The 26556-nt window shown below is 44.0% G+C and overlaps 2 protein-coding genes across 5 annotated transcripts; one reads left to right on the forward strand and one right to left on the reverse strand.

Annotated features, from left to right (window-relative positions):
* dnaaf11 (dynein axonemal assembly factor 11) lies at positions 1-14617 on the reverse strand. 3 transcript variants are annotated; one of them, XM_089008448.1, is made up of 13 exons: positions 14480-14608; positions 13852-13925; positions 12418-12585; positions 12268-12345; positions 11121-11293; positions 10070-10239; positions 9767-9919; positions 6942-7019; positions 6781-6846; positions 6265-6334; positions 5053-5148; positions 3726-3832; positions 1-809 (listed from the first exon to the last, which is right to left on the reverse strand). In XM_089008448.1, exons 2-13 carry the CDS (start codon positions 13859-13861, stop codon positions 599-601), a joined length of 1380 nt encoding a protein of 459 aa, XP_088864574.1. In that variant the 5' UTR covers positions 13862-13925; positions 14480-14608; the 3' UTR covers positions 1-598. The 3 variants fall into 3 exon arrangements, with proteins under 3 accessions (XP_088864574.1, XP_088864573.1, XP_088864572.1); XM_089008447.1 differs by having other exon boundaries at positions 12268-12585; positions 13852-13966; positions 14480-14617; XM_089008446.1 differs by having other exon boundaries at positions 12268-12585.
* Positions 14230-26556, forward strand: zmynd11 (zinc finger, MYND-type containing 11). 2 transcript variants are annotated; one of them, XM_089008444.1, is made up of 16 exons: positions 14230-14644; positions 16755-16887; positions 18176-18335; positions 19323-19346; positions 20040-20276; positions 20363-20440; positions 20640-20732; positions 20983-21070; positions 21169-21224; positions 21307-21384; positions 22619-22737; positions 22821-23205; positions 23307-23381; positions 23768-24058; positions 24586-24771; positions 24889-26556. In XM_089008444.1, exons 2-16 carry the CDS (start codon positions 16757-16759, stop codon positions 25009-25011), a joined length of 2124 nt encoding a protein of 707 aa, XP_088864570.1. In that variant the 5' UTR covers positions 14230-14644; positions 16755-16756; the 3' UTR covers positions 25012-26556. The 2 variants fall into 2 exon arrangements, with proteins under 2 accessions (XP_088864570.1, XP_088864571.1); XM_089008445.1 differs by lacking the exon at positions 19323-19346.

Below are 26556 nucleotides of genomic sequence, written 5' to 3' on the forward strand. Positions count from 1 at the left end.
GAGAGCTAGCTAGTGATCTAGATAGCTAGCTAACTAGTGATTGAGCTAGCTAGCAATCAAGCTTGCTAGCTAGCGATCAAGAAAGCTAGCTAGCTAGCTCGCTAGATGAACACAGAATTTCACAAGTTTGATTTGCTTTTGTAGACCGAATAAAATGATGTGGTGGGCCAGATTTGGCCCCCGGGCCTAGACTTTGACACCAGTGTTATGAAATGAAAGGAAAAAAAAAATACATTTAGCTTGAAAACGCAGGCTGGGATTTGTCAGCCGCTTTTTAAGAACGCGCAAACCCTCAACGGATGATTTTCAAGCAGTCCCTCACACATCCGACGGAACAAGAGTCCGCCACAATCCTTCTCCTGCGAACAAATCCGATGAAGTAACTCACTTAGTTCATAAAAATGTCCGAGAAGAAAAATGTAAACGCTACGACCATCCCGTTAAAAGAAGATTGACCTCCGCGACGAAGCGGCTGGGGCACAAACATCTCGGCTCCTCTTCCTGATTGGGTGATCGATAGCCCGCTGGCTCCGATTGGCTAGTCCAAATTTTTGACATATTATTCTTTTTATGAGTCTAACCTTGTCAACATTGTGGTTTAAATGAGCGGCGGTACGTCGGGGTCATCTAAAAATCCTTCAGAGGGTTCGTCATCACGGGATGCGGCGGCGTTAGCAGCGTTAGCGGTTGGATTCCAGCTAGAACCTTCCAGTGGCCCTTCGACGGCGCGGGGGGGTCGCGCCACGATATTGGCGATGTCCACGGTTCCGCTGGGGTCCACTTCCAACCTCTCTGGAACGGTGCGCTCTCTAAAGTGTAGTCAAAGATAGATTTGTTGAAGATATTCAGTCAGTAAATTGGTTGACGTGTCCAGCTAGCTCAAATGAGCAACATGGTGCCATTCATTATGAAATATGCTACGTAGTTCGATAGCCAATAGAGATCAAATAGCTAGCTAGCTAGGTAGGTCGTCATCTAGATAGCCAGCTAGCTCAAATGAGCAACATGGTGCCACCCATGATGAAATATGCTAGTTGGTTCGATAGCCAATACAGAGCAAATAGATAGATAGCGAGGTAGCCAGCTAGATGGCTAGCTAGCTAGCTAGCTCAAATGAGCAACATGGTGCCAACCGTGGTGAAATCATGATCGGTCAGTGGTAAAGTCAGTCCACGATTTCCGACTTTGCTTCTTTCGCGACTCGAAGCGATTTAGCCGCGTAGCGCCGGCGGCTCTTTGATTCTCCATCCAGCAGCGATTGCTCGAGTCTGCCTCTTATCTGCACGCTGGCAGATGAGCTTAAGATGAGACCCGTGACACGGACACGCTCTCCTGACGCAAAGCAGAAGTCGTCACCCCCCCCCCCCCCCCACAACCCATCTTAGGCTGCCTGTGTCAAACTCAATTAAGAGAGCCATCAGTGAGGGGGGGGGCGGTTTCCGGCGAAGGCGGCGGGAAACTTTTTTTAAGGTCACATGACGCGAAAACATACAAAGCAAGTGGCCAAATGGATCCAGATCGCACAAATGCACACGCTGATTGCTCATTGGCTTAGATTAGCATTTATTAGTCTCGCAATGGAGAAATTGACATTTCACAGCAGAAAAGTGATGAAATGAAAGGGAAAGGAAAAGAAGAAGCCGAAAAACCAAATGCAAGAGCTTCTGTAAAGGCAGCCACTCTCGCGGCGCCATCTTGAAGTCAAAACAACAACAAAAAAACTCAACAATGTGACACAACACAAAAGCCAAAGACAGTCATTCAGTCTTAATTAATTAGCTCGCTAGCTTTCTATCTGAGTTACTTCCGGATTGAGTGAAGGCCTCGGTAGCTATCAGTTAGCTATCTATGAGCTAGCTAGCTTTCTATCACAGTTACTTAGCTATCTGTTAGCTATATATTAGCTAGCTAGCTTTCTATCCGAGTTACTTAGCTATCTATTAGCTGTCTATTAGATAGCTAGCTTTCCATCTGAGTTACTTCCGGGTTGCGTGAAGGCCTAGCTAGCTATCTGTTAGCTATCTATTAGCTAGTTTTCTATCTATTTGAGTTACTTCCGGGTTGAGTGAAGTCTGGCGCGTATGGCTGCCGCTGTTCACCTGCAGAAAAACTGATCCTGTGGCTGTAAAGTGACCTTGAGAGTTTTGAAAGGCGCTTACGATGATTATTTTGACCAAAAATAAAGTTTCTTTTGAAATTGTTTCCTTCTACCGCTGCCCTCTTTCTCAAGCTAAGTCGCTTGCTAGCTAGCTAGCTGCTACAAAAATCTTTGATTCAAGGGTGACTGCCACCTGTCCGGAGAATAATGGCCGCCCTTGGACATGAGATAAGAAGCAATTTGTGAAACGATATAAATTACAAATGGATTCACCTACACGACCCCCGACCCCTGGCGCGTAGCGTCAAATGTAAAAAGGTCCGTTGACGGCTGAGCCACGTAGCGCGTTAGCGCGCAGGTGAGCAGAATGTTGCAACAATTTGCGCGGGTCGTTTGTTGCAAGGATTCTTGGGGTCAAGGTTTGCATCGGAGGCGGAAACAAAAACAGCACGTCATCAGTAACTGGCCGCTGCGGCGAAACCGTGCGATGCTGCATCGGTGAAATAAATACGCTTGGGTCAACGTTGACTTCTCACACCGATGACCTGATCTGAGCCTTAATGCAGTGGCGTAGCATTTCAATGAAAGCGTCATTCATTTATTACAAGCTTGTGCATCTGAATCACTCCTGTTTTGATGGGGGATTCATTTCACGTTGTTATTAAAAAGTCAGATTTAATGGAAATGGATCTATATATATATATATATATATATATATATGTGTGTATATATATATATATGTGTATGTGTGTGTGTATATAAGTATATGTATATGTGTGTGTGTGTATATGTATATATATGTGTGTGTGTGTGTGTATATGTATATATACATATATATATGTATATATACGTGTGTGTGTGTGTGTATATGTATATATATATATATATATATATATATATATATATATATATATATATATATATATATATATATAATGTGTGTGTGTGTGTGTGTGTGTGTGTATATATATGTGTGTGTATATGTATATATACATATGTATATGTATATATATGTATATATACATATGTGTGTGTGTGTATGTATATGGAAAATATTGTATTCATATTTACAGTGCTTGTGCACGATAAGAATAAATGAAAAACCTCACCTAATTAAAATCGCATTCTCCATGTAGATTAATTTCTCCTTTTATTATTTATAAATGTATCTGTAGTTTTATTGTTCTTGTCTTTGTAAACCGGAAAGTGTCATTGTGAGTTTTAAAAGGCGCTTATGAGTCAAATGTATCATTATTTATGGTTTTATATATGATAGTTAATCGTCACTGTCACTCACCAAACTAGCAAAGCATCTCAATCTGTCTGACAAATAGAGCCTCTTGACGCTACCAGAAAGTCAAGGTCAAAAAAGTTCTCACGTCCACCTGAACTTTGAACTTTGCCCTCCCAATGGCTGCCGGCCATGTGGTGATGCAATCATGATGTCATCAAAAACCAATAACGTGGCGGAGGTCGCCTTAATGGCGTCCGTGGAAGAATAAATCAACTGTCAGCTTTTTTTTGATCAGACGTTTCATAAAAGACGTTGGTCACTAGCGGGGGGGTCACCGGCCTCCAAATCATTTTCAATGATTTGTAATAACTTTTGGCGTGTATGACTGACTACCTTGTCTTGCTATCAGACGAGCTGCAGCGGCCGGGGGGGCGGCGGCGGCGGCCATCTTCTTTGGGTGGAGGTGCTTTGACTTTTGTCACCTTGATTTCACCTTCAGCCTTTAAAATAATAAGACATTTCATTTCTAAGCGCCTTTCAAATCTCTCAAGGTCACTTTACAGTCACAGGATAAGTTTTTCTGTGGGTGAGCAGCGGCAGCCACACGCGCTAGCGTTCACTCAAACCCGGAAATAACTCGGATAGAAAGCTAGCTAGCTGACTATTATTATTATTATTATTTATTAATACATTGTACTATTAGCGCCTTTCAAAACTGTCAAGGTCATAGCTAATAGATAGCTAGCTAGATAACTGATAGCAACTAGCATACGTCACATCACCCTAATTTGGTTCGAAAGAAAATCAATGTGTCATCAATTTTAGAAATGACTTGTGACCCGGGTCAGAAATTGACCTGGACGCCTTCACAATCCGTTCTGCAGGCCCTGCAGCATTAAATGTGCCGATCCAATCAGAGTTCAAGACAACCCAAGGCCTGCTGGAAGGCGCTGGAAACGTCAGTTTCGCAAATTATGATTGGCTGGTCACCAGTCAATCATCGTATCACTAGCCGCTAGGTGATAATAGCATACTGGACAGAGTTAGCACACTATCGTTGTGATGCGGGGTGGCATCATCGCACCTCGCACATAACTAGTTAGCTATCCATTTGCTGTCTATTAGCTATCTAACTAACTGGCTGGTTAGCTAGCTAGCTATCTATTAGCTAGCTATCTATATGGCTATCTATTAACCAGCTATTAGCTCGCTAGCTAGCTTTCTATTTAAGTTATTCCGGGTTGAGTGAACGCTGGCGCGTGTGGCTGCCACTGCTCACCCACAGAAAAAAACGTATCCTGTGACTGTAAAGTGACCTTGAAATATACTGTTCAAGCCATTTTCAAAACGGACTTTTCAAGAAAAAAATTGACCACAATAAGAAAGGTCGGACAGCTCCGAAGCTAGCAAAAATGGCAAATAATATCGCTATTTTTTACGAGGTTATCATGAATCCACACGTTCCTAGTAACAATTCGAACCGTTTAATGACAGTTTCTTAAGTTATTTCCTGGCCAACAGCACCGTCTAGTGGACATGTAGTAAATCACACCACACATTTTTCAGTCTGGATTGATTCAGACATAGCCCTACTGAAGGCCTAGCGATAAAATTCACTGCACGTCACTGCAGAGGAATCATTTCCTCCTGACGGCCAATTAATGGCATTTGAATTCCAACAAATGCAATGAGTTCCTGAAATTAGCTAGCTTGAACGTACCTTGGGCATGTGGAGCAGCAAGTGTCCGGTGGTCTGCGAGCGCTGCGCTGTCGAGCTGTCGGGCTTGACCTCAGCCGGCAGAACCATCTGAAATATCTGCACATGTTTTTATTTCAGCGTTAATAACAAGCACTTACATCATGACCGGACATTTTTTTTATGACATACAAGTTCTCTAATGGAGCAGACCATATTTCAATTTCCCGCTCAACATAAAAAGACGGCCATGAGTGAAGCTAGCATAATTTACGAGTGCAGTGATACTTCATCTTATGAATTTAATTGGTTCCCAGAAAGTGTGTGTAAGGTGAAAAGTTAGTCTGCCAAACATTTATTTCCCATAAGAAACCATTAAAATCAGAATAATCCGTTCCCAGGTGTCCATAAAACAGATTTTTTTTTACAAAATAATCCTTAAAACAACACCACTACTTATTTTATGTATAATAAATGTCCTACTGTATTTTCATTAAAAAGATTAGACAGAATAAGAAGTTATCATATTTCAAAGTTTCATGCTGTTATATGCTTAGTCAACATTTGTGACTCCAATATACAATTGAAGCACAGACAACCTGGGGTCAATCTGAGGTCAACAGACACGGCAAGTTAAACTGTCATCTTCATCTAGGAGATCTGGTCTTGGACAGAATTTAGGACTTGGGAAACTCCTTTATCACCGAAGCAATTTACGACTTGAAACTCCTTGACAGGAAGAGCTCATTAGCCAGTTTACACATTTATAAGATCATGGAAGAGATGTTTCATTGCTTACAGGTGTTCGCGCTTGGAACGCCCAGGGGTGTGGTATTCTAATCAAGAAAACTATGTTTTACTCATGTATCACTTAAATTTGCATATACTCTCAATAAATAAATAAATACATAAATAAAGGTTCGGTTGACCTCCTCCGTTACCCCCAGGGTCAATGTGGTCCGGTCTGCTAGCTGTGCAAAAAATAAACTCCGCAGCTGACTTAGCGTTTAGCGCGCCAGATCGTAATCTGCAGTCTCACGTGTGCGCAACAACAGGAACTTCATCACCATGACGACGGGGATGCTAGTGTGGTAACTGTCACCGTGACAACGGTGATGCTAATTGCTCCTGTGGTTATTATTGCCACGGCAACGATGATGATGCAATCGAGGTTACGATCTGCGTTGATTTTTTTTTTTACGTTATGTAGATGCTGGTCATGCGGTCAACACTTACTTTTCCTTTGACGCTAACTTTGACATACGTCGGTTGGACGTCCACATCCATCAGTGATGTGTCCATGTGCCTACGATTGGGGGGGAGGGGCATCGGGCATCACGGAGAAGACATTTTTCACGTTTTAGAAAGTTTGAAATCAAACATTGTCAGCTAGCTTAGATAGCGGCGATCGAGCTAGCTTGGATAGCCGGCGATCGAGCTAGCTTGGATAGCGGGCGATTGAGCTAGCTTAGATAGTCGGCGATCGAGCTAGCTTGGATAGCCGGCGATTGAGCTAGCTTAGATAGCCGGCGATCGAGCTAGCTAGCCGGCGATCGAGCTAACTAGCCGGCGATTGATCTAGCTTGGATGGCTGGCGATCGAGCTAGCTTAGATAGCTGGCGATCGAGCTATCCAGCTAGCTCTCTATTAACCGAGCTGAATATCTAACATACATCTATGCTTATCTATCGAGCAAGCTAGCACTCAAGCTAGCGAGCAAGCAAGCTCTCTTTCTATTCAGCTAGCATGTACCTGTACACAGCCAGGTCTAAAACAATCCTGTCATTGTCGTCGTCTTCCATCAGAGAAAAGTCCAGTCTGGAAAGTCAAAGGAGTTCCTCGTTCAACATTGGAGATAATTGATAACGTGTGTGTGTGTGTGTGTGTGCGTGCGTGCGCGTGTCTATACATACTTAGGCTCATTGACATTCAGGACTCGTCCATCAGCAGTTATCAGAGTCCTCGGGGGCTTCACTTTCTTCTCGTTGCCTCTGCAGGGACACACCATCAAACCGTCAGGTGTGTGTGTGTGTGATGTGTGTGTGTGTGTGTGTGTGTGTGTGTGTGTGTGTGTGTGTGTGTGTGTGTGTGTGTGTTTGTGTCCTGCAATGGCATCATCTGTGATATATTCTTATGAAGCTCCTGTCTGGAGCAGAGGATGGTCCTTCACCCCTCACTCTGCATGCAATTAGTATTGTACCATCATCTGTCAATCATACACACACACACATTCCTGTTTCAAAGGTTTTGTGAGGTCCGGACAACTCCAGATGAGGAGTGAGGACCACCGTTGCTGATAAGTTGAGAGAAGAACTCGTCTTCCATTTGAAGACCCACTTCAACTTCTTTAAAAACAAAGCAATAAAAAGTGGACTTGAAACTGAAATAACGGCAGGAGTAAGGTTTCTCAATGGATACATTCAAAGTCCTCACCGCTGAAGTGAATGTGGTTAAAATATCGTTTTACTTTTTGTGGTATGAATTTTTCCTCTCATTAAACACACACACACACATAAACACACACAGTGAGTAAAAAGTGTGTGTATCCAAGTCAAATGAAAATACACAGCAAAAAAATCATTTTTGGTGAATTTGTGAGGACCTCTGTGAAACTTTAACAGATGCATATAGAGACCCTGTAGAGGCCTTTAGAATGAAAAACTTGTGAGGACTGGCCAAAATGTCCTCACCTGAATATGTATGGTATAAAATGTGAGTGGTCCTCACAAGACATACAAGCGAGTGAGTGTGTGTGACACACATACACACACAAAAATGGTAACCATGAAAATAACAAGTCTGCAGCTGATGTTTGATCCCCGTTGAGCTTGCACGTTGTAGGCGAGATGAAGTAAGCGTCCGTGGACTGAACCCTGAGTGGCAGGTGAAGGCTCTTCCAGTGGTCGAGGCGAGCACCTCATCAGCGGCACTCGTCGCCGTGACCGGTCACGGCGACACGTCGCTGTCGAGGGAGCTAAAGTGGTGCTGAATTGAGGTACTTCCTTAGACAATTACTCGACAAACTACACGACGTTCCGTATAAATGGACTGCAATTTATTTAACAGGGAATCAAACCTCCAAGCGGATCATCGCGAGCTAAACTGGATCAGACTTGACAATTGGATCAAAATTGGGGATCAAATTGGAACCACGCTTGATCATACTGGACTTCATATGATCACAGGTGTCCAAGTCAAGGCTCGGGGGCCAAATCTGGCCCGCCCTATCATTTTATTCGGCCCGTGAAAGCAAATCAAACTTGTGAAATTCCATTCATCATATCTCTCAAGATAGCTAGCTAGCGATCGAGGAAGCTGGCCAGCGAGCTTTCTTTCTATTCAGCTAGCTAGCTAATCTCTTTATTCGGCCCGTGAAAGCAAATCGAACTTGTGAAATTCTATGCATACCTATCGAGCTAGCTAGCTAGTGATCGAGTTAGCTAGCAATTAGGCTCTCTTTCTATTCCGCTAGCTAGCTAGATAGGAAATCTCTTTATTCGGCCCATGAAAGCAAATCAAACTTGTGAAATTCCATGCATATCTATCGAGCTAGCTAGCTAGCGAACTCTTTCTATTCAGCTAGCTGGCTAATCCCTTACATCCAAATAGTCATGTACCATCAGCGAGCACTCTCAATCACAATCAAAAAAACCCAGACTGGACCCATTAAATAGCAAAAAAAGAATCCAAAGAAGTCCAAAAACGGCACACGAGATCCCGTTTTAGACTAACTTGACATGTCCAAGTTGTTGAGGCTGCAATCGCCAAGACGGCAGGTTGTGCACAGGCCACCCCGAGTAGGGAAGAAGTTGATTGGGTAGTGCTGTGGCGACACCCAGTGGTCAGAAATGAAAGGTGCATCTCACCATTGAAAATAAAGAAAGAAAGAAAGAAAGGGCAAAAATACTGTACTTTCCGGTATACAAAGCGCACCCAAAACCCCTAATTTTCTTGAAAAGATGACCCTGCGCCTTATATGAAGGTGCGCCTTATATTTGGAAAACTTTCATATCTTTCTAATTATATTTGGAAAATATATTTTAATTCAATGAAGGTGCGCCTTATAGTTCAGTGCGTGTTATATATGGAAAAGGTTAGAAATTACGCCATTCATTGGGGATGCGCCTTATACGAAGGTGCATCTTATACCTTATATTACTTTTTTAAAAATATGTGAGTATGCGGGTGGTAACTTCATTATTATTATTATTATTATTATTTATTATTTGCACCCAAAAATTCTACATGAGTGGCTAGCCCGTCCACTTCAAAGTGCAGAGGTCGTAGGTTCAAAACCCGGTCCCAGCCTCCCTGTGTGTACTTTGAACGTTCTTCCCCATGTCCGCGTGGGTTTTCTCTGGGGGCTCCGGTTTCCTCCCACATTCCAAAAAACATGCATGGCAGGCTGATTGAACACTCTAAATTGTCCCTAGGGGTGACTGTGAGTGCAGATGGTTCTCTCTGTTTGTCCTGTGATTGGCTGGCGAACGGTTCAGGGTGTCCCCTGCCTAGTGCCCGAGGACACCTGGGATAGACTCTGCAACCCTAATGAGGATTTAAGTCAATATGTATTGTATTGTATAAAGCGGTCTGGACAATGGATGGATTCGAATCTGTGTTAGCATCTTCAAAGAAGCTAACATGCTAACTCCACACGGGATTGAAAGCACCCAATCACAGAAGGGTAAGGCGACCGCATGACAAGCCAGGAAGCGCCGAGTTGGAAGCCATGACTCACTTCTCCTTGGCCTTCCGCTTGGCCTCCAGGTGGCGATGAGTTTCCAGGCGGGATTCCGGAGTGAAGGGACAAGGTGTATGCCAGAATTCCTTCTCCCGTTTCTCTTCATCCAGGTCGGTGTCCTGCTCCTGTTTCTCCTCCGAGTCACCAGGACTGCAAAAGCGAAAACAAAGTGACGGTGTGAAATTGACAAGAGATAAGACTGTAGTGGGGGCGGAAACCAGATTGGAATGGTTCTTCGAGATCGTTCGAGAGTGTAGCTGGGAGGAAACCATTTTTTCAAGGATTTTGGAAAGAAAATACCTCATTCCCGATTCCTCGGTCTGCTTCTTCTTAGCCTCCTCCTCTTGCTTCTCGTGCGCCGTCTTCATCAAGTAATGGTCCTCCTCATCCAGGACGCGTATCCTCAACTCGTCCAAGCCCTGATTGGCCGCGATGCGCTCGGACCGCGTGACTTCGGTGCCGTCCAGACACTGAACGCAAGCAACATATGATAGACAGATGTAACAGAGGATCCATTTTTCAAAATAAAACGACCCAAATACATCCGAGTTGCGACCAGGTTCCGTTCTGACAAAATGGTGGTAAGTCAAACGGTCGTAAGTTGAAATCCATTCAAAATGGCCGACGTGACGTTTACACGACAGGATGGTATACGATGTCAATCTGTTGTTTTTAAGCAACATTTTCTATTGAATACTATTACATACCAAACCGTTTAGTTAGTTTATAAATTTGATCACTTTTAGTGTCATTTTTATCATTTTATATTTCATATTGTCGATTTTTATGACTGTATAATTGTACATGTAATGTATACGAAACTGTTTACTGTACAGTCCTTTTATAAATGTAATACTTAGCTTTTAGTGTTGTTTTTATCATTTTATATTTCATGTTATCAATTTTTATTACTGTATAACTGTACCTGTAATGTATACAAAACTGTTTACCGTATAGTTCATTTATAAATGTTATACTTCGCCTGCTCTCCCTGCTAACGGCCAGAAGAGGTCACCTGACACACGCTCGGACTCAGGCAGCGTACAGTCGTACAGGAGATGTTGCCGAGACTATATCTGCACTATTAACTACTGTATTGAGTGTAGTCACTCAGTCGATTGCTGTGCGAGTGTGTGACATGCTGGCTGGCCAAAATTATAGTACGCGTTGCCGGCTGCTTGCCAGGCGTAGAATTTAAAAAAAAAAAAGGGTCTGGCGGTCGTGGTCGTAACTACGGGTGGTTATAACTCGCGCCGGTCGTAACTCGGATGTTACCTGGACATAAAACAGAAGTGATCTAAGTCTTTAATTTTTCTGTGCGGCCCACAGAGCGGTGGCGGTGGTTTCTTACCTGGAGCTGAGGTAAGGTAGCCACGACGTAGTTGCGGTAGCCCTCGAAGAGCGTGCAGGGATTTCCCACCAGGAAGAGTTGACGCAGGTGGATGTTTTCTTTCAGGCTCTCGACGCTGCTCAGACGACCCACAAAGTTGACCGTCAGGTCCAATTTTTGAAGATTCTCGCAGCCTGCGCGCACACGCGTTCATTAATTAGCGCTTAAAATAAAAGGGATTATTATTAATAATCACAAATGACAAGCCTGTTTGGGAATTTAATGTTTAGCTTTTAATAATACATTTCATTTATCAGCGATTTGCTATCTAGTAGCTATCTGGCTTGCTAGCATTATAGCTAGCTATTAGTTATCTATTAGATAGCTAACTGTGTATCTATTTGATTTATTCAGCTATCGACCTAGATATCTATTAGTTATCTATTAGCTAACTCGCTAACTTTCTATCGATTTGAGTTATTCAGCTATCTGCCCAGCTATCTATTAGTTATCTATTAGCTACCTCGCTAACTTTCTATCTATTTGAGTTATTCAGATATCTAGCTAGCTATCTATTAGTTATCTATTAGCTAGCTAGCTAACTTTCTATATCTGAGTGATTCAGCTAAGTACCTAGCTATCTATTGGTTATCTATTAGCTAGCTAGATAACTTTCTATCTATCTGAGTGATTCAGCTATCTACCAAGCTATCTATTAGTTATCTATTAGCTACCTAGCTAACTTTCTATCTATATGAGTTATTCAGCTATCATTTAGTCATCTATTAGCTAGCTAGCTAACTTTCCATCTATCAGAGATCTACCCGGAAGTAAATCAAATAGATAGAGAGCTGGGTAGCTAGCTAATAGATACAGTCACAATAATAATACATTTAATCTATAAGCACCTTTCAAAACTTTCAAGGTCGCTTTACAGTCACAGGATATGCTTTTCTGTGGGTGAGTGGCGGCAGTCACACGTTCACTCAACCCAGAAGTAACTCAAATAGAGAGGAAGCTAGCCAGCTAATAGCTGCAGTCATAATAATAATACATTTCATTTATAAGCACCCCTCAAAACTTTCAAGGACACCCCACAGCCACGTAATCCTCTCTGTGAAAATATGTGAGTTTGCTCAGCTAGTTAGCATGTCAACTTCTCAATCACCTTGCAAGTTTTCAATGACTTCTATGTTGTTCAAGGCCAGGTTCAAGTACTCCAGCTTCTTCAGGCGTCCTACGTTCTCTGCCAAAGAAAGAATACAAGACCAGCACTTGTCGGGGGGTTCTACCACACGTTGACACGCATCCTTCTCACCGATTCTTGGGATGAGGTTATTTTGCAGGTAAAGGATCTTCAGATCCCTGCACCAGCGCTCGATATGCTCGATCCTCTCGATATCCTGCTGATGCAAGGAGACCTCCTCCAGGGAGAAGATCTCACATTCGTTGTGCTCAGCGCGACGCCGGATGAGATCTTCGGTGACTAGGAGTTCATCATTATAGTGGCTTCATTCGTTCAACCAGAGATTTCTTGGTTTTCACGTTGAGTCAACGTTAGATTTTTTTTGCGTACATACTGATGCGTTTGTCAAATATTCAAGTACAGTACCTCAGCTTACGAACTTAATTGGTTCCCAGAAAGTGTGTATAAGGTGAAAAGTGTGTCTTCCAAGCGTTAATTTCCCATGGGAAACCATTAAAATGAGAATAATCTGTTCCCAGCTCCCCATAAAACATAATTTTATACTAAATACGTTTGAAAACTACATAAAATATACCTCATTTTACGTATAATAAATGTGTCATTGTATTATAGTTGAAGAAATAAACTGTACTGCATAATCAAGTCGGTTTGTTGACCTTTGTGATGGTTGTCGCTGTAGTTGCCTCTTGATTATATCCGAGTGAAGTTCCCGGTCTTTCTCGGCGATAATACCCTCACTCACACTGTCCCCTGCTAGCTGCTTTTTGTTCATCCAAATCAACAGAAGTTTTTCAACCTCTTCTATTGCCTGAGACCGTTGCTTAGACAACACAGAAACACCCTTAGCCACACGTAGCACACGACGCTAAGTCACACAAACGCACATCTCGTTCATGTTTCTCAATGATCTCATTCTTCTGCTCGACCGTCATTTTCTTTAGTCTTTTTAGGCGTAACACTAGCCTGTGGTGGGGTCTTTTTCGGTCCCATAATAGCAAAAGTACTCCACTCGATAGCAAACCACATCTGCACTCAAAGAAAGACGGTGACGAAAACTAGTCCGCCAGCCACCGTGGCGCTCCGTGTGGTTTGGTTCGTGTGTCGAAAACTAGTTTGTATGCCAAGATTATATTCTCGCGAATTTAATGTTCGTAAGGCAAAAAGTTCGTAAACTGAGGTATCACTGTACTCTTTGTTTTCTTTATGTTGCAGTACAAATGCTTTAAAATGGATAGTTGAAAAGTAACATTTGCTGTAGTTTTTTCACATACATCCCAAGCTTGTTAATAATGCGTTTGTTTGTTTGTTTGTTTGTTTGTTTGTTTGTTTGTTTGTTTGTTTGTTTGTTTGTTTCCTAGCTTGTGAGCCGCTCATTCGCTATTAGCGAACGATTGGTTGAACGACTTCGTTTGCGCGTCTGTTGGATCCATCGGGTGTAGTTAGTCAACGGTAGAGTTTTACTTTCGATGACTCGTTTACTTTGTCGGTTTGTGTTCAACGACGTGATTTTGGTCGGCTTTTGTCAAGGAAAAAAAACAGACTTACTGTGAACCATCTTTTCTCTTCGTTGTCAGGCGTTACCGTAGAAACCAAAGCTGCTCCAGATGCATTCAAAGACACTGGGAAACATGATTTTCAGTGACATGGACACACCTCTAACCTGTCAATTTACAGTACAATTGTTATTATTTACAGTTACTATTATGTATTATTGTTATATAAATTACAATTACTTACAGTACAAATATACAATTTAGTAACAAACGATCACGTTGCTTCCACACAAGAGAAAGAGGCGAGAGTTGGGCTAAATCTCACGTTTTAAAGTGACAGATTTCGTGTTAGAATGTGACGATATTTACGTGTTGATGAAAACAAAACAAAAATACTTGTTTCCGGTTCAGGTCATTGGTGGTGTGTGCCAGGTTTAGCGAGTGGCAATGTAAGATGGCCGCCGGTTGCTTCACCCTCCCGCGACAGCGAATAAATGCGTTTTTCATCCATTCATGGAAACGTCCTTATGACGTATACGCGAAATCGACATCACCGTATGGATAAGGTGTCTTTAGTATCGATCGATCAAAAATTGATTCCCATTTGATATCGCCGTTATCGACACTCGGATAGCTCTACCTAGCCCAAGTCTGCAGACAGACGCCTCTCCTCTGTTTACCTCCCAGCCGCGCGCTGCTCCGTCGTGGCCGCTGGACGCGCACCGCCGCCCCGCAGCTTCGAATCGCTTCGCCCGCTCCGCTGAGTCCCCTGCGGGTGTGGAAAAAAAAAGCCCCCTGCGCGGATCCCCGTCGTCGCCTTTGCGCGGGCGACGCCGCGCCCGAAGGTGAGTGGCTGCCACCATCGGTCTCCGATGACAGACATACAGACGGTGGCGCCCGCGGCTTGGCGTGGCTGTCCGGGCGAAGTGAGCTTGCAAGGCGGCTAACATGGAGCTCACTCCGCAGTGGTGCCATCAACATGGCGCCCCGTCACACCAAAACAAACCCGAGTCTGCTTGTCTCGATTGCAAGACTGTTTGGTCTTGCGGTACAGAGTGTCGACGTTTTCCGAATAAAATAATCCAAACACGCCATAATAAACCAGGAGGGTTTTTAATGGCTTTTTAAGCTGGCTAGCCAGACGTAGCAATAACACAACATTTTAGCATCGCGCACCAAGCCAACTTGTCGCCCACATTTGTGAGCATTCAGTCTCATGTTGATCGTAATTAACACGAGGGTCAAGGGGTTACATCATTTTATATTAATCGTAAGGCATTTTTTTGTAGCATTGTGTTTTGTACGTCAACCAGCTAGCGAGCTAGCTGCTAGCCGCATTGAGTCTCGTGCGTTGCAGTGTCGTGGCCTGCCCTCCCTTGCCACGGCATTTGATTTTGTGGACGAAAATGGCTTGTTATTGATCACCGTTCGTGTATTATGTCATGTCATTATGTCAACTGGTGGCTCGATGACTGTCAGCATCATTGGGTGACATGACACAAGGCGACACGCTTTCGCGTCGTCCATTTCTCGACGGTAGCAGTTTGTGTGTGTGTTCAACTTTCCCGATGAATTGATCCGACGAGAGTTTTGTCAAACAAATCTTTTCATCACAAAATTCTGCTCACGTGAATGTCATTTTCCTGGTGTTTTTTGAGGATCTCAACCGTAATTTTCCAAAATGTCTTTTTAGGCTTAACACTAGCCTATGGTGGGGTCTTTTTCGCTCCCATGATAGCAATCCGAGGCTTTCTGAATCAATGAATTTACACTGAAATAATTGATTAGCGAATGAATCAACAACTGACTTTGACAATTGCTGAATTGTTTGGTGACATTAAAGCTGCGTCCAAATCTTTTAATGTTTTCGCAGTGACGATTCTCAGAATTCTCTGTCCGATTCTATTTGTGATAACATCTGCTTTTACTCAAGAAAACACTCTGAAACATTATTTTTTGTTCCGGAATCTTCTGGCAGATGTGATAAACCGAAGCGTAACAGAATCAAGATGATCAAAATTCTTATTCAATTGTTTCCATTTGTATCTTGCTTGGCGTTACATATATTTAAAATTGTCATCTAACTAGTCAGAAAATGGCCAGAAAATTTATTTTGGAGGGAAAAACACATACACACACAAAAGTGTGGATAGTTCATTGTGCTATTGGAAGGGTTTAGCTAGCTATTTGTATAGAAAGTGAGCTTGCTAGCTAGCGAGCTCAATAGATGAGCACTTTGACACCTGTGATGTAAGGGATTAGATGGCTAGATGAATAGAAAGAGAGATAGCTCGCTAGCTCGATTGCTTTAAAAGGATTAAAATGCTAGCTTGCTAGCTAGCTCAATAGATGACGGGCCAGATTTGGGTCCCAGGACTTGATTTTGACACCTGTGATGTAAGGGATTAGCCAGTTAGCTGAATAAAAAGAGAGCTAGCTAGCTCAATAGATGATCACAGAATTTCATAAATTTGATTTGCTTTTTGTGGAACGAATAAAATGAAATGACGGGCCAGATTTGGGCCCCGGGACTTGACTGACACCTGTGATGTACGGGATTAGCTAGCTAGCTGAATAGAACGAGAGCTAGCTCGCTAGCTAGTTTAAAGAGATTAAATGCTAGTGCGCTAGCTAGCTCAATAGATGAGCACGGAATTTCCTTGACTTTGACATCATGATGTAAGGGATTAGCTAGCTCGCTGAATAGAAAAGAGATAGCTAGCAAGCTCTATCACTAGCGCTAGCGAGCTCTATCGCTAGCGAACTCACTAGCTAGCAATAGAGCTAGTTAGCGAGCTCGCTAGCTAGTTTAATAGATGAGCACGGCAGTTTGATTTGCTGTTGCGGACCGAATAAAATGAAATAGCGGGCCAGATTTGGCCCCCGCGCCTTGACTTTGACGCCATGTGCTAATCTGCCCGTTATTTTTATTTTGTTGTCTTGTATTGATGCTAGAGATGAACAAGGAAGTGATGTCCCGCGTGGAGAAAAAGAGGATGGCGGACCCCAAGGCGGTCCAGCACATTTGGGCCGCCATCGAGGTGATCCGCAACCAGAAGCAAATCGCCAACATGGATCGCATCTCCAAGTAAGTGTGACGATAAAACCGCTAAAAAATGAGTTGACGGCTCCGTCACACGATCATCCATCCGTGGCTGCGCCGGTAACCATGGCAATGCGCCGCTTGTTTGGTGTTGCCATGACAACAAGAGCCAGGCTCGGTTGCCAGCGCTGGTTTGTTGGCAGGCGGCAAACGTCGGCCCGATTTTGAGATTTGGACTGCAATACAGTGATACCTTGGCTTACGAACTTAATTGGTTCCCAGACAGAGTGTGTAAGGCGAAAAGTGTGTATCCCAAAAATTAATTTCCCATAGGAAACCATTAAAATGAGAATAATCCGTTCCCAGGTCCCCATAAAACATAATTTTCTAAGCCTTAAAACTACACAAAATATACCTTATTTGATGTATAATAAATGAGCTATGGTATTGTAATTAAAGAAATAAACTGTACTGTATAATAAAGTGGTTTTATTGACCTTTGTGAGGGTCGTTGATGGCTTGATGGAATGGAGTGGCCATTTTCATCTGCATTAAACACTTGATGAGGAACATAGCCTTCTTCTTTCACCGTCTTGAGGAATGATCCCTTGTTGGTGCTTTCTCTGCCATCATTTTACCTTGTTCCTCATCAATTGTGTTCTGTTTAGCTGGGTTGATAGCTTTTTGCGTCAAGTGTACAGATGGCTTGTGCAGGTTATTTGTGGAGCCTGATTGATGGGATATTTTAACCTTGCAGTCTACACTCTGCTTTTGAACTATCAAAGTTGAAACGAGTCCAAATTTCACTGTTTTTGATCAATTTTCTCTCTCTCTCTGTCGTCTGCCTGTCTCTTTAATGTTTAAACCACCTCCCCTCACTGCTGCGTTTTTGACCAATCACGTGGCTTTAACCGACGACTGGGGGCGGGGAATAGAGGAAAAAAAGTCGGCTGCCATTTTCTTGGTAGGAGAACGGGCTCGTTCGCGAACAACACATCACTCATTGTGGCAGCTCCGTTTGTATCCTGAAAAATAGTTTGTACGCTAAGGTAAAATTTCCATAAATGTAACGTTCGTAAACCGAAAAGTTCGTAAGTCGAGGTATCACTATATTTGTTATTCAGTTTTTTTTTTTTACTCCAAGATGCCGCCGCAAGAGTGGCTGCCTTTCCAGCAGCTCCTGTATGTTTCTTCTATTTCTTTCTTTCCTTTCTCTCTTTCATAACTTTGCTGCTGTGAAATGTCCATTTCTCCACTGCGAGACGAATAAAGTTACATCCAATCCAATACAAAAAAACCCGTCATCATGAGTAATCTTGTCCTCCCCCGCCAGGTACCTGAGTCGGGTTTTCGGCATGCACCCGAAGGAGACGGCCCGCCAGCTGAGCCTGGCGGTGAAAGACGGCCTGGTGGTGGAGACGCTGACGGTGGGCTGTAAAGGCTCCAAGGCGGGTATCGAACAGGAGGGCTACTGGTTGCCCGGAGACGAGATGGTAAGTCTGAAAACTTGACCTTTTTTTTAAACTAAAAATTAACTCATTCACTGCCAGATGATGTGCAAAAAACGGGTCCATTCCAGTGCCAGGGTTTTTGTCATTTTCACTCCGATTGCAGCACCCACAGAATATTGAGTTTTAGGCCGACATCAACATTCAATATTATAATAATAATAATAATAATAATAATAATAATACAATTGATTTCTAAGCGCCTTTCAAAACTCTCAAGGTCACTTTTCAGTCACAGGAGAAGTTTTTCTGTGGGTGAGCAGCGGCAGTCACACGAGCCAGCGTTCACTCAACCCGGAAGAAAAAAAAATATATAGAAAGCTAGCTAATAGATAGCCAATAGATAGCCAGCTAGACAACTAGCTAGATAACCAATAGATAGCCAGCCAGATAGCTCGCTAGCCGGCCACTTAGCTGATAGATATCAAATAGATAATACTAATACTAATACTAATACTAATACTACTACTACTACTACTACTACTACTACTACTACTACTACTACTACTACTACTACTATAATAAGCGCTTTCTATTCTGCTAACAAGCTAATCCTTTACATCACAGGTGTCCAAATCCAGGCACGAGGGCCAAATCTGGCCCGTCCACTTCATTTTATTCGGCCCATGAAAGCAAATTGAACTTGTAAAATTCCACGATGCTAGCTAAAGTCCCAACCAAAATGGGAAATTATGGCACGTAAACCACAATAACAGTCATTATTCTTTACTTAAAATTTGAAAACTAGTTATTCATTATTTTTTTGTGCGCTTGAGATGTAATATGTGAACATTGTAATGGCTTCCCCAAATTCATAACGGTCTCAGAGAGGAAACCGGAACTACTATCTGGCCTGTGGCAAAAAAAAGACTTTTAACAGCCCTGGTGTACACGTATGAGCGTCATGTCAGGTCGCCGTCACGTCACGGCGTCAATTTTAACCACTTTCTCTTTGAATCATTGTTCTCGCAGGAGCCTCAAGCGGAGGGGAGCAAGGTACGTACTGCATCTTTATTCGGCCAACTTCCTACGATCTCTTTCTGTCGATCGCGACTAACAATAAGCAAAAACGACGTAAGCGATTAGCCAGTTAGATCAATAGAAAGAGAGATAGCTAGCTTGATTGCTACCTGGCTCGCTCGATCACTACCTAGCTCACTCGCTTGCTAGCTCGATAGATGAGCATGGAATTTCATGAGGTTGATTTGCATTGGTGGGCCGAATAAAATGCTGTGGCGGGCCACATTTGGCCCCCCAGCCTGCCCTTGGACACCTGTGATTTAAGGGATTAGCTGGCTAGGTAAATAGAGAGATAGCTAGCTCGCTCGATCACTACCTAGCTCGCTTGCTATCTAGCCAGATTGCTACCGAGCTCGCTCGCTTGCTAGCTCCATAGATGAGCACGCAATTTCATGAGATTGATTTGCTTTGGTGGGCCGAATAAAAAGCTGTGGCGGGCCACATTTGGCCCCCCAGCCTTCCCTTGAACACCTTTGATGTAAGGGAGTAGCTGAATAGAAAAAGAGATAATAATAATAATAATAATAATAATAATAATAATAATAATAATAATAATAATACATTTCATTTGTAAGCGCCTTTCAAGTCACAGGATAAGTTTTTTTTTGCCTGATGAGTGTGTTTTTTTTATTTTTTTTTGTTGTTGTTTTTTTGGGGGGCGTCGGCCAGGAGGAGGAGGCGGGCTCAGGAAGTGCTCGCTGTCCGGCGGCGTGCCCCCCCCAGGAGTGGGAGGCGGAGAGCCACGACTGGTACTGCTTCCAGTGCCACCTGCCGGGCGACGTGCTGCCCTGCGACGACTGCTTCCGCGTCTTCCACCTCAAGTGTCTGTCGGAGGAGGGGCGTCACCCCCGCGGCGACGCCGGCGCCGCCGTCGCCGGACCCCATTGGCAATGCGCCTTCTGCCGGGTGCGTTCCTTGCTCGCGTTGACGCCGCCCACCCCAAAATAAAAAAGGTGAAAAAAAATACTCAAAGCTTGGTTGGCCGTCCGCAGGGGAGTAAAAAGAAGAACCTCAGCAAGCAGGAGATGTGCAAATATCTGCGCTTCATCGTCCAGCGCATGAAGGAGAGGGTGAGGGACACCCGCAACGCTTTGCGCACGACGTCTCGGGCGATCTCATTTCGCCCTTGACAGCGATCAGCCGCCTCTCTCTCTCTCTCTCTCTCTCTCTCTCTCTCTCTCTCTCTCTCTCTCTCTCTCTCTCTCTCTCTCTCTCTCTCTCTCTCTCATCGTGGCTTGACCTTGACACCAATGGATTCTCTTCCTGCAGGCGGTGGACCTGAACAAGAAAGGCAAAGACACCAAGCATCCCATGTACAGACGCCTCATCCACACCGCGCTCGACGTCTCCAACATCCAAGAGGTGACACACACACACACACACACACACACACACACACACACACACACACACACACACACACACACACACACACACACACCGCACCGCATTTCCCATTTTTTCCATCTTAGCGCTTTATTTCAGCTTCAGCTGTTGTTAAAGCGCCATATCAATCAATATGTATTGTATTTTGTACATCTGCCCCCATTTCAAGCTCATAACTCCATCCCCATCTAACTTAGGAATTAACATTTTTTTTTTGTGATGAAAGAATCTGACGGAGGGCAAGTACAAGAACTTTGAGGAGTTCAAAGCCGACGCCCAGCTGATCGTTCACAACACGGCCATCTTGTATGGAGGTGGGAGACCCCTTCCTTCAACATTTGCATCTTTTCATTGTTTTTATGCGGGTGCGAGCACACACAAAAAGGATCTGATCAAATATTTGTGTTTGTAGTTCACAGCGACCAAGCGGAGATGGCGCGTCTGCTCTTTAGCGACACCTGTCACGAGGTGCGCGTCAAACTTGTCACGAGGCCCCGCCCCTTTTTTTAAAATTATTATTATTTTTTGATTGACGGTTTTCTCTTTCCAGCTGAACGAATTGTTGCTGTGCAAGCACTGTTTCTACCTGTCCAACGCCCGCCCCAACAACTGGTTCTGTTACCCCTGCGTGAGTAGAAAGCAACCCGCCCGCTCACCCACGTTTGAGCCATTCTGTCGGAAACGCCGTGAAATTTGTATTTAGTGTGGTTGCAAACCCGCGAGAAAGCCAACGTTTCACCCAAACGATGCCACTCCGCTTTGCCAGTTCCAGACTCTTCTTTGGTCGATTATTATTTTCATTATTTTGCTAACAATGACGACATTAAACTGTGTGAGCCGTGTATTTGACAGCTAGGCCTTCAGTAGTGCTATGTCTGAATCAATCCAAGCCTTCGGAACTATTTGATGATTCTACAACCATGACTACAGCCGTGACTGCAACTCATAAAAAGTGTGGTGTGATTGATGACAAGTCCACTAGCGTTAGCCGTTTGCCGTCCTGGCTAACGCTACAAGTCCGTAGCGTTAGCCAGGAAATAAGAAGGGCCTTTGAGAAGGCCTTGGTCTCGCCAATTGGAAATCGGATTGGTTGAAGCAACACTTATTTGATGCGAGAGGGCCTGCAGAACCGATTGTGAAGGCGTCCAGGTCGGTTTATGACCCTGGTCACAAATGATGGCCAGAGGTCTGACCAGCGCTTGATCGGCAAAGCCCCCGCAAGAAAAACCAAAACACGAAAACATTTCGGGAATGGCGCTCCATGTCATGCTTTTCGGGAATGGCAACGAATGACTTTACATCAATCTGTGATTCCGATATTGTTAGGCCAGCAGAGAAGGCCTTGCAAGCCCCGACGCTCCACCACTGGCATAAATTCAATTCCTGAATAAATTCGGGAATGGCAACGAATGAGTTAAACATCAGTCTGTGATTCAGATATTTTTAGGCCAGCAGAGAAGGCCGCTCCACCACTAACATAAATTCAATTCCTGAATAAATTCGGGAATTTATTCGGGAAGCTAGCTGGCTAGCTGGCTTTCTGAGCTAGCGTCATCTCGGAAAAAAAAACGGGTCACCGTTTCTGGCTGCCTAGGTGGCTGTCTATTATCTATTATAGTTATCTATTAGCTAGCTAGCTAACTTGATCTTTTTGAGTTATTCTGGGTTGAGTGAACGCTGGCGCGTGTGGCTGCCGCTGCTCACCCACAGAAAAACGTATCATGTGACTGTAAAGTGACCTTGAAAGGCGCTTAGAAATGCAATGGCTTATGATTATGATTGTATTGTGGAGGACAGTGAGACAAATACGCAAACGTGATTGACAGCCCGTGTCCTGATGAGCATGCGTTTTTGGTGTCCAGACTCCGAGTCACGACCTGGTCTGGGCCAAGATGAAAGGTTTTGGCTACTGGCCGGCTAAAGTCCTGCAGAGAGAAGACAACCAGGTGGACGTACGCTTCTTTGGACACCAGCACCAAAGGTCCGTGAGACAGACGTGTTTTGGTCCAAAAGAGGTTTTTTTTGGGGGGGATCCTCGCTAAGCTAGCGACGTACCGTCCTCAGGGCCTGGATTCCCTCGGAAAACATCCAGGACATCAAAGTGAGCGTCCAGCAGCTTCAAGTCAAGCGTAGCGGCGGTTGGAAGAAGGCCTGCGACGAGCTGGAGGTCTACCAGCGCTTCCTCAAGGAGGGACGAATCTGGAAAACCAAACTGGAGGAAGGCGGCGGAGGAGAAGAAGAAGAAGAAGAAGAAGAAGAAGAAGAGGAACAAAGTCCCAACCCAAGAAAGTCCCAGAAAGACGGCAACCAGCGGACGGCGAGGACGGCGAAGACGGAAAAAGCGCAGGTGGCGGACATGTTGGAAAGGCTCCAAGGCACCAAGAGGACGGAGAGGAGCGAAGAAGCCGAGTCCGGCATCTCGTCCACTAGCAACGAGCAAGTCCGGCAGGTGAGTGCCGTGGTCGCCCACCAGGAAATCGGTATTTTCGTGAGCGCTTCTGGTTGGAAAGGTGCTTCCGTGTGCTTCCGTGTGCTTCCTGTTTTCTCCAGATGAAAGGGAGCCAAGAACCCAAGGCCAAGAAGAGTCGGCGGACGCCACAAGTGGAGCCCAAAGAAGAAGCCAGCGTAGGGTTTGATATCTTTCATCCTCGCAAAACCAGCTGTCTGTCTGTCTGTCTGTCTGTCTGTCTGTCTGTCTGTCTCGCTATCTGGCGTATTGAATCTATCCAGCTATTTAACTAGCGAATCTACCTAGCTAGCTAGATCGCAATCTATATATCAGCAAGCTAGTAAAAAAAGCTAGCTAGCTAGCTAGCGATTGAATCTATCTAGCTATCTTTGTAGCTAGCTAGCAATCTATCTAGGCCTCGCTAACCGGCGCCTCCCTATATATAGATAGATGTATACTGTACATATTGACATGAACTTATTAATAATAATTAATAATAAAAGTCCCAAATGGCAGCAATTTCAATGTGAATAGAAGCCAGCGATTTGTTTTGCTCGGGCAGGACCCCGAGCCCGAAATGGAGGCGGTGAGCTCGAGCCAGGAGGTCACGGTGCTGCTGGCGCCGCCGCCGCCCGAGAAGCAGTCGGTGTCCACGCAGACCAAGAAGGCCGGCGGCGGCGGCGGAGGTTTGCCGCGCTGCCTCCACCGCGCCACGCAGACCAGCTCCGACGCCGCCGACTGCCACAACATGTGCCACGAAAAATACACCAAAGTCTTCAACGACGTCAAAGAGCGCATGAAGGCCGACAACAAGCGCGAGTCTGAGCGACTGGTCCGCGAAGCTCTCGAGAAGGTCGGTCCGACGTCTAACCGCCGCTTTGCTAACCGCCGCCTTGCTATCCCGCCACCTTTCTAAGGTGCCACCTTGTAACCGGCACCTTGCTAATCAATGCCTTGCTAACCAGCGCTTTGCTACCCGCCGCCTTGCTAAACCCGCTGCCTTGCTCAATTGCCGCCTGGCTAACCCGCCGCTTTGCTAAACTTGCCGACTTGCTAAATCGCGGCCCTGCTAAATTTCTGCCTTGCCAAACTCGCCACCTTGCTAACCGGCGCCTTGCTAACCCGCCGCTTTGCTAAACTTGCCGACTTGCTAAATCGCGGCCCTGCTAAATTTCCGCCTTGCCAAACTCGCCACCTTGCTAACCGGCGCCTTGCTAACCCGCTGCCTTGATAAACACGCTGCCTTGCTAAACTCGCTAGCTTGCTAAACCCGCCACCTTGCCAAACTCGCCACCTTGCTAACCCGCCTCCTCGCTAACCGTTAGCCTTTTGCGGCACGGCTCTTGACTTGTGTATCTTCCGCCGGGCCTTGTGCCTCAGCTCCGCGTGGAAATGGAGGAGGAGAAGCAGGAGGCGGTGAACAAGGCGCTGGGCGGCGCTCAGGCCGACTTGGAGCGCAAGTGCAAGCAGGTGAAGGACAAGTGCAAAGAGGAACTGCTGGACGAGGTCAAAAAACTGGTGGCGCAGCACAAGCAACTCGTCTCGCAGACCAAGAAGAAGCAGTGGGTAAGCGTGTCCACGCCCACTCCGGCGCACCCTTCCTTCTTTCCTCTTGAATTCCGGATGATTGATGATTTCTTATATTTTTTATTTTTGGGGGGGGGGCGCTGGCGGCTTCGGTAGTGTTACAACTGCGAGGAGGAGGCCATGTACCACTGCTGCTGGAACACGTCGTACTGCTCCATCAAGTGTCAACAGGAGCACTGGCACGCCGACCACAAGCGCACTTGCCGCAGAAAGAGATGAAAAGCGGGCGCACCCGCACACCCGCACACCCGCATTCTTCCTTCCAGTCCAGGTCTGCAACACACACCTTTTTGTTTTCTGTGTGTATTTTTTGACTTCCTCCCTTTGTGTCCTCGGATGTTTTGTCAACTTAAAAAAACAAACAAACATTTTATATTATTTAACACTCACTTTTTATTTAGTGGCAATTTGATTGGTCTCACCGAATGTTATTTAAGCATGTGCAGCATTTCACTTTTTTGGGGTTTAAGTGCAGATAATATAAAGGCTGCTTTCACCAATATCAAAACAACTAAAAATAGACGACAACATATGTGGGCAACAATAATAATAATAATAATAATAATAATAATGACTGAAATAAAAAAATAAGAATAATAAAATAAAACTTATAATAAAAAAGACTGAAAGAAAAAAATATCTAAAATAAAAATAAAAAACTAACACATATTGATAATATATAATTATTGTAATTCTTTTTATTGTTTTATATATTTTTTTCTTTCAATCTTTATTATTCTATTATTATGTTATATATGTTTTTTCTTTCAGTCTATTATTATTTTATTATTGTATATATTTTTCTTTCAGTCTTTATTATTATTTTTATATCATTTTCTTTCAGTCTTTATTATTATTATTATTATATTTTACATATTTTTTTCTTTCAGTCTAATTTATTTTCTATTTTTATTTTTTAAATTATTTCCTTTCAGTCTTTATTATTATGATTATCATTATTATTATTATTATTATTTTTTCTTTCAAGCAGTCCTTTCGACCTAAAATGAAGAAAATAAAAATCCAAGTTGTGCTCATTTGTTATTGGTTGACAGGGTGACAGCGTTATTGCTGACTAAACAAATCTTCCCTTTTTTAAAATGTTGTTTTTTTTTAATGTTATTTTTCTGCACGTTTCCGAATTAATTGCATGGCAACGCTAAATTGAGTCGTCAATATATATTTGGGGGATTTTAACGTGGCGTGAATTTGTACAAAAGAAAATGGGGCCAGTTTTAATCCATAAAAACCAAAACTGGAAGAACACACACAAAAAAAAAAAAAAAAGATATTGACAGATGTGGCGATATCGGATTTATGCAAATAAAATGACCCAACAGGTGGCGCCATAGGCGTTTTTTTTCCTCCCCCCCCCCCCCCCCCCTTTTTGATGGAAAATAACCCTCTTTTTCTCCCCTTTGTTGTATTTTTGTTTCTTATTCTTACAAAGCAACTGTTGGCCCAAATGGACTAATTTCCGTCTTTATCTGTCCTTATTTTGTTGCTGGGCGATGCATTGCATGTAAATAACATGTTGCTAAGTGCTCCGTCCGTCATGGATGATTGGTCAACTGCCGCCGCAGATTCCGCCTCGTGCTCGTTTGGACTGTTTAAGGTGTTCTCAAACTGCCGTCAATCGGGGACAACAAATTGAAATTTGGGGGGTTGTCGCTGATTCTTCCATTTCACTGAAAAAAAAAAACAAACCAAAAAACCCCCGCCCAACCCCGATGCCAATTTTTTTCCTGGAAATATATTTAATAA

Source organism: Hippocampus bargibanti, linkage group LG11, assembly GCF_051943395.1.
Source record: "Hippocampus bargibanti isolate YZ-2025 linkage group LG11, ASM5194339v1, whole genome shotgun sequence".
In the NCBI taxonomy this organism is placed as follows: Eukaryota; Metazoa; Chordata; class Actinopteri; order Syngnathiformes; family Syngnathidae; genus Hippocampus; species Hippocampus bargibanti.

Bases quoted from the DNA above. Each gene is read 5' to 3' on its own strand.
- dnaaf11 (XM_089008447.1), bottom strand. The intron at 7,020-9,766 runs GTGAGTCATGGC...GTGTCCCTGCAG, and splicing joins AAGCGGAAGGCCAAGGAGAA to AGGCAACGAGAAGAAAGTGA. The intron at 5,149-6,264 runs GTAAGTGTTGAC...AAACATGTGCAG, and splicing joins AAGTTAGCGTCAAAGGAAAA to ATATTTCAGATGGTTCTGCC.
- zmynd11 (XM_089008444.1), top strand. From the start codon at position 16,757: ATGAACAAGGAAGTGATGTCCCGCGTGGAGAAAAAGAGGATGGCGGAC. The intron at 21,071-21,168 runs GTGGGAGACCCC...TTGTGTTTGTAG, and splicing joins CACGGCCATCTTGTATGGAG to TTCACAGCGACCAAGCGGAG. The intron at 24,059-24,585 runs GTCGGTCCGACG...CTTGTGCCTCAG, and splicing joins TCCGCGAAGCTCTCGAGAAG to CTCCGCGTGGAAATGGAGGA.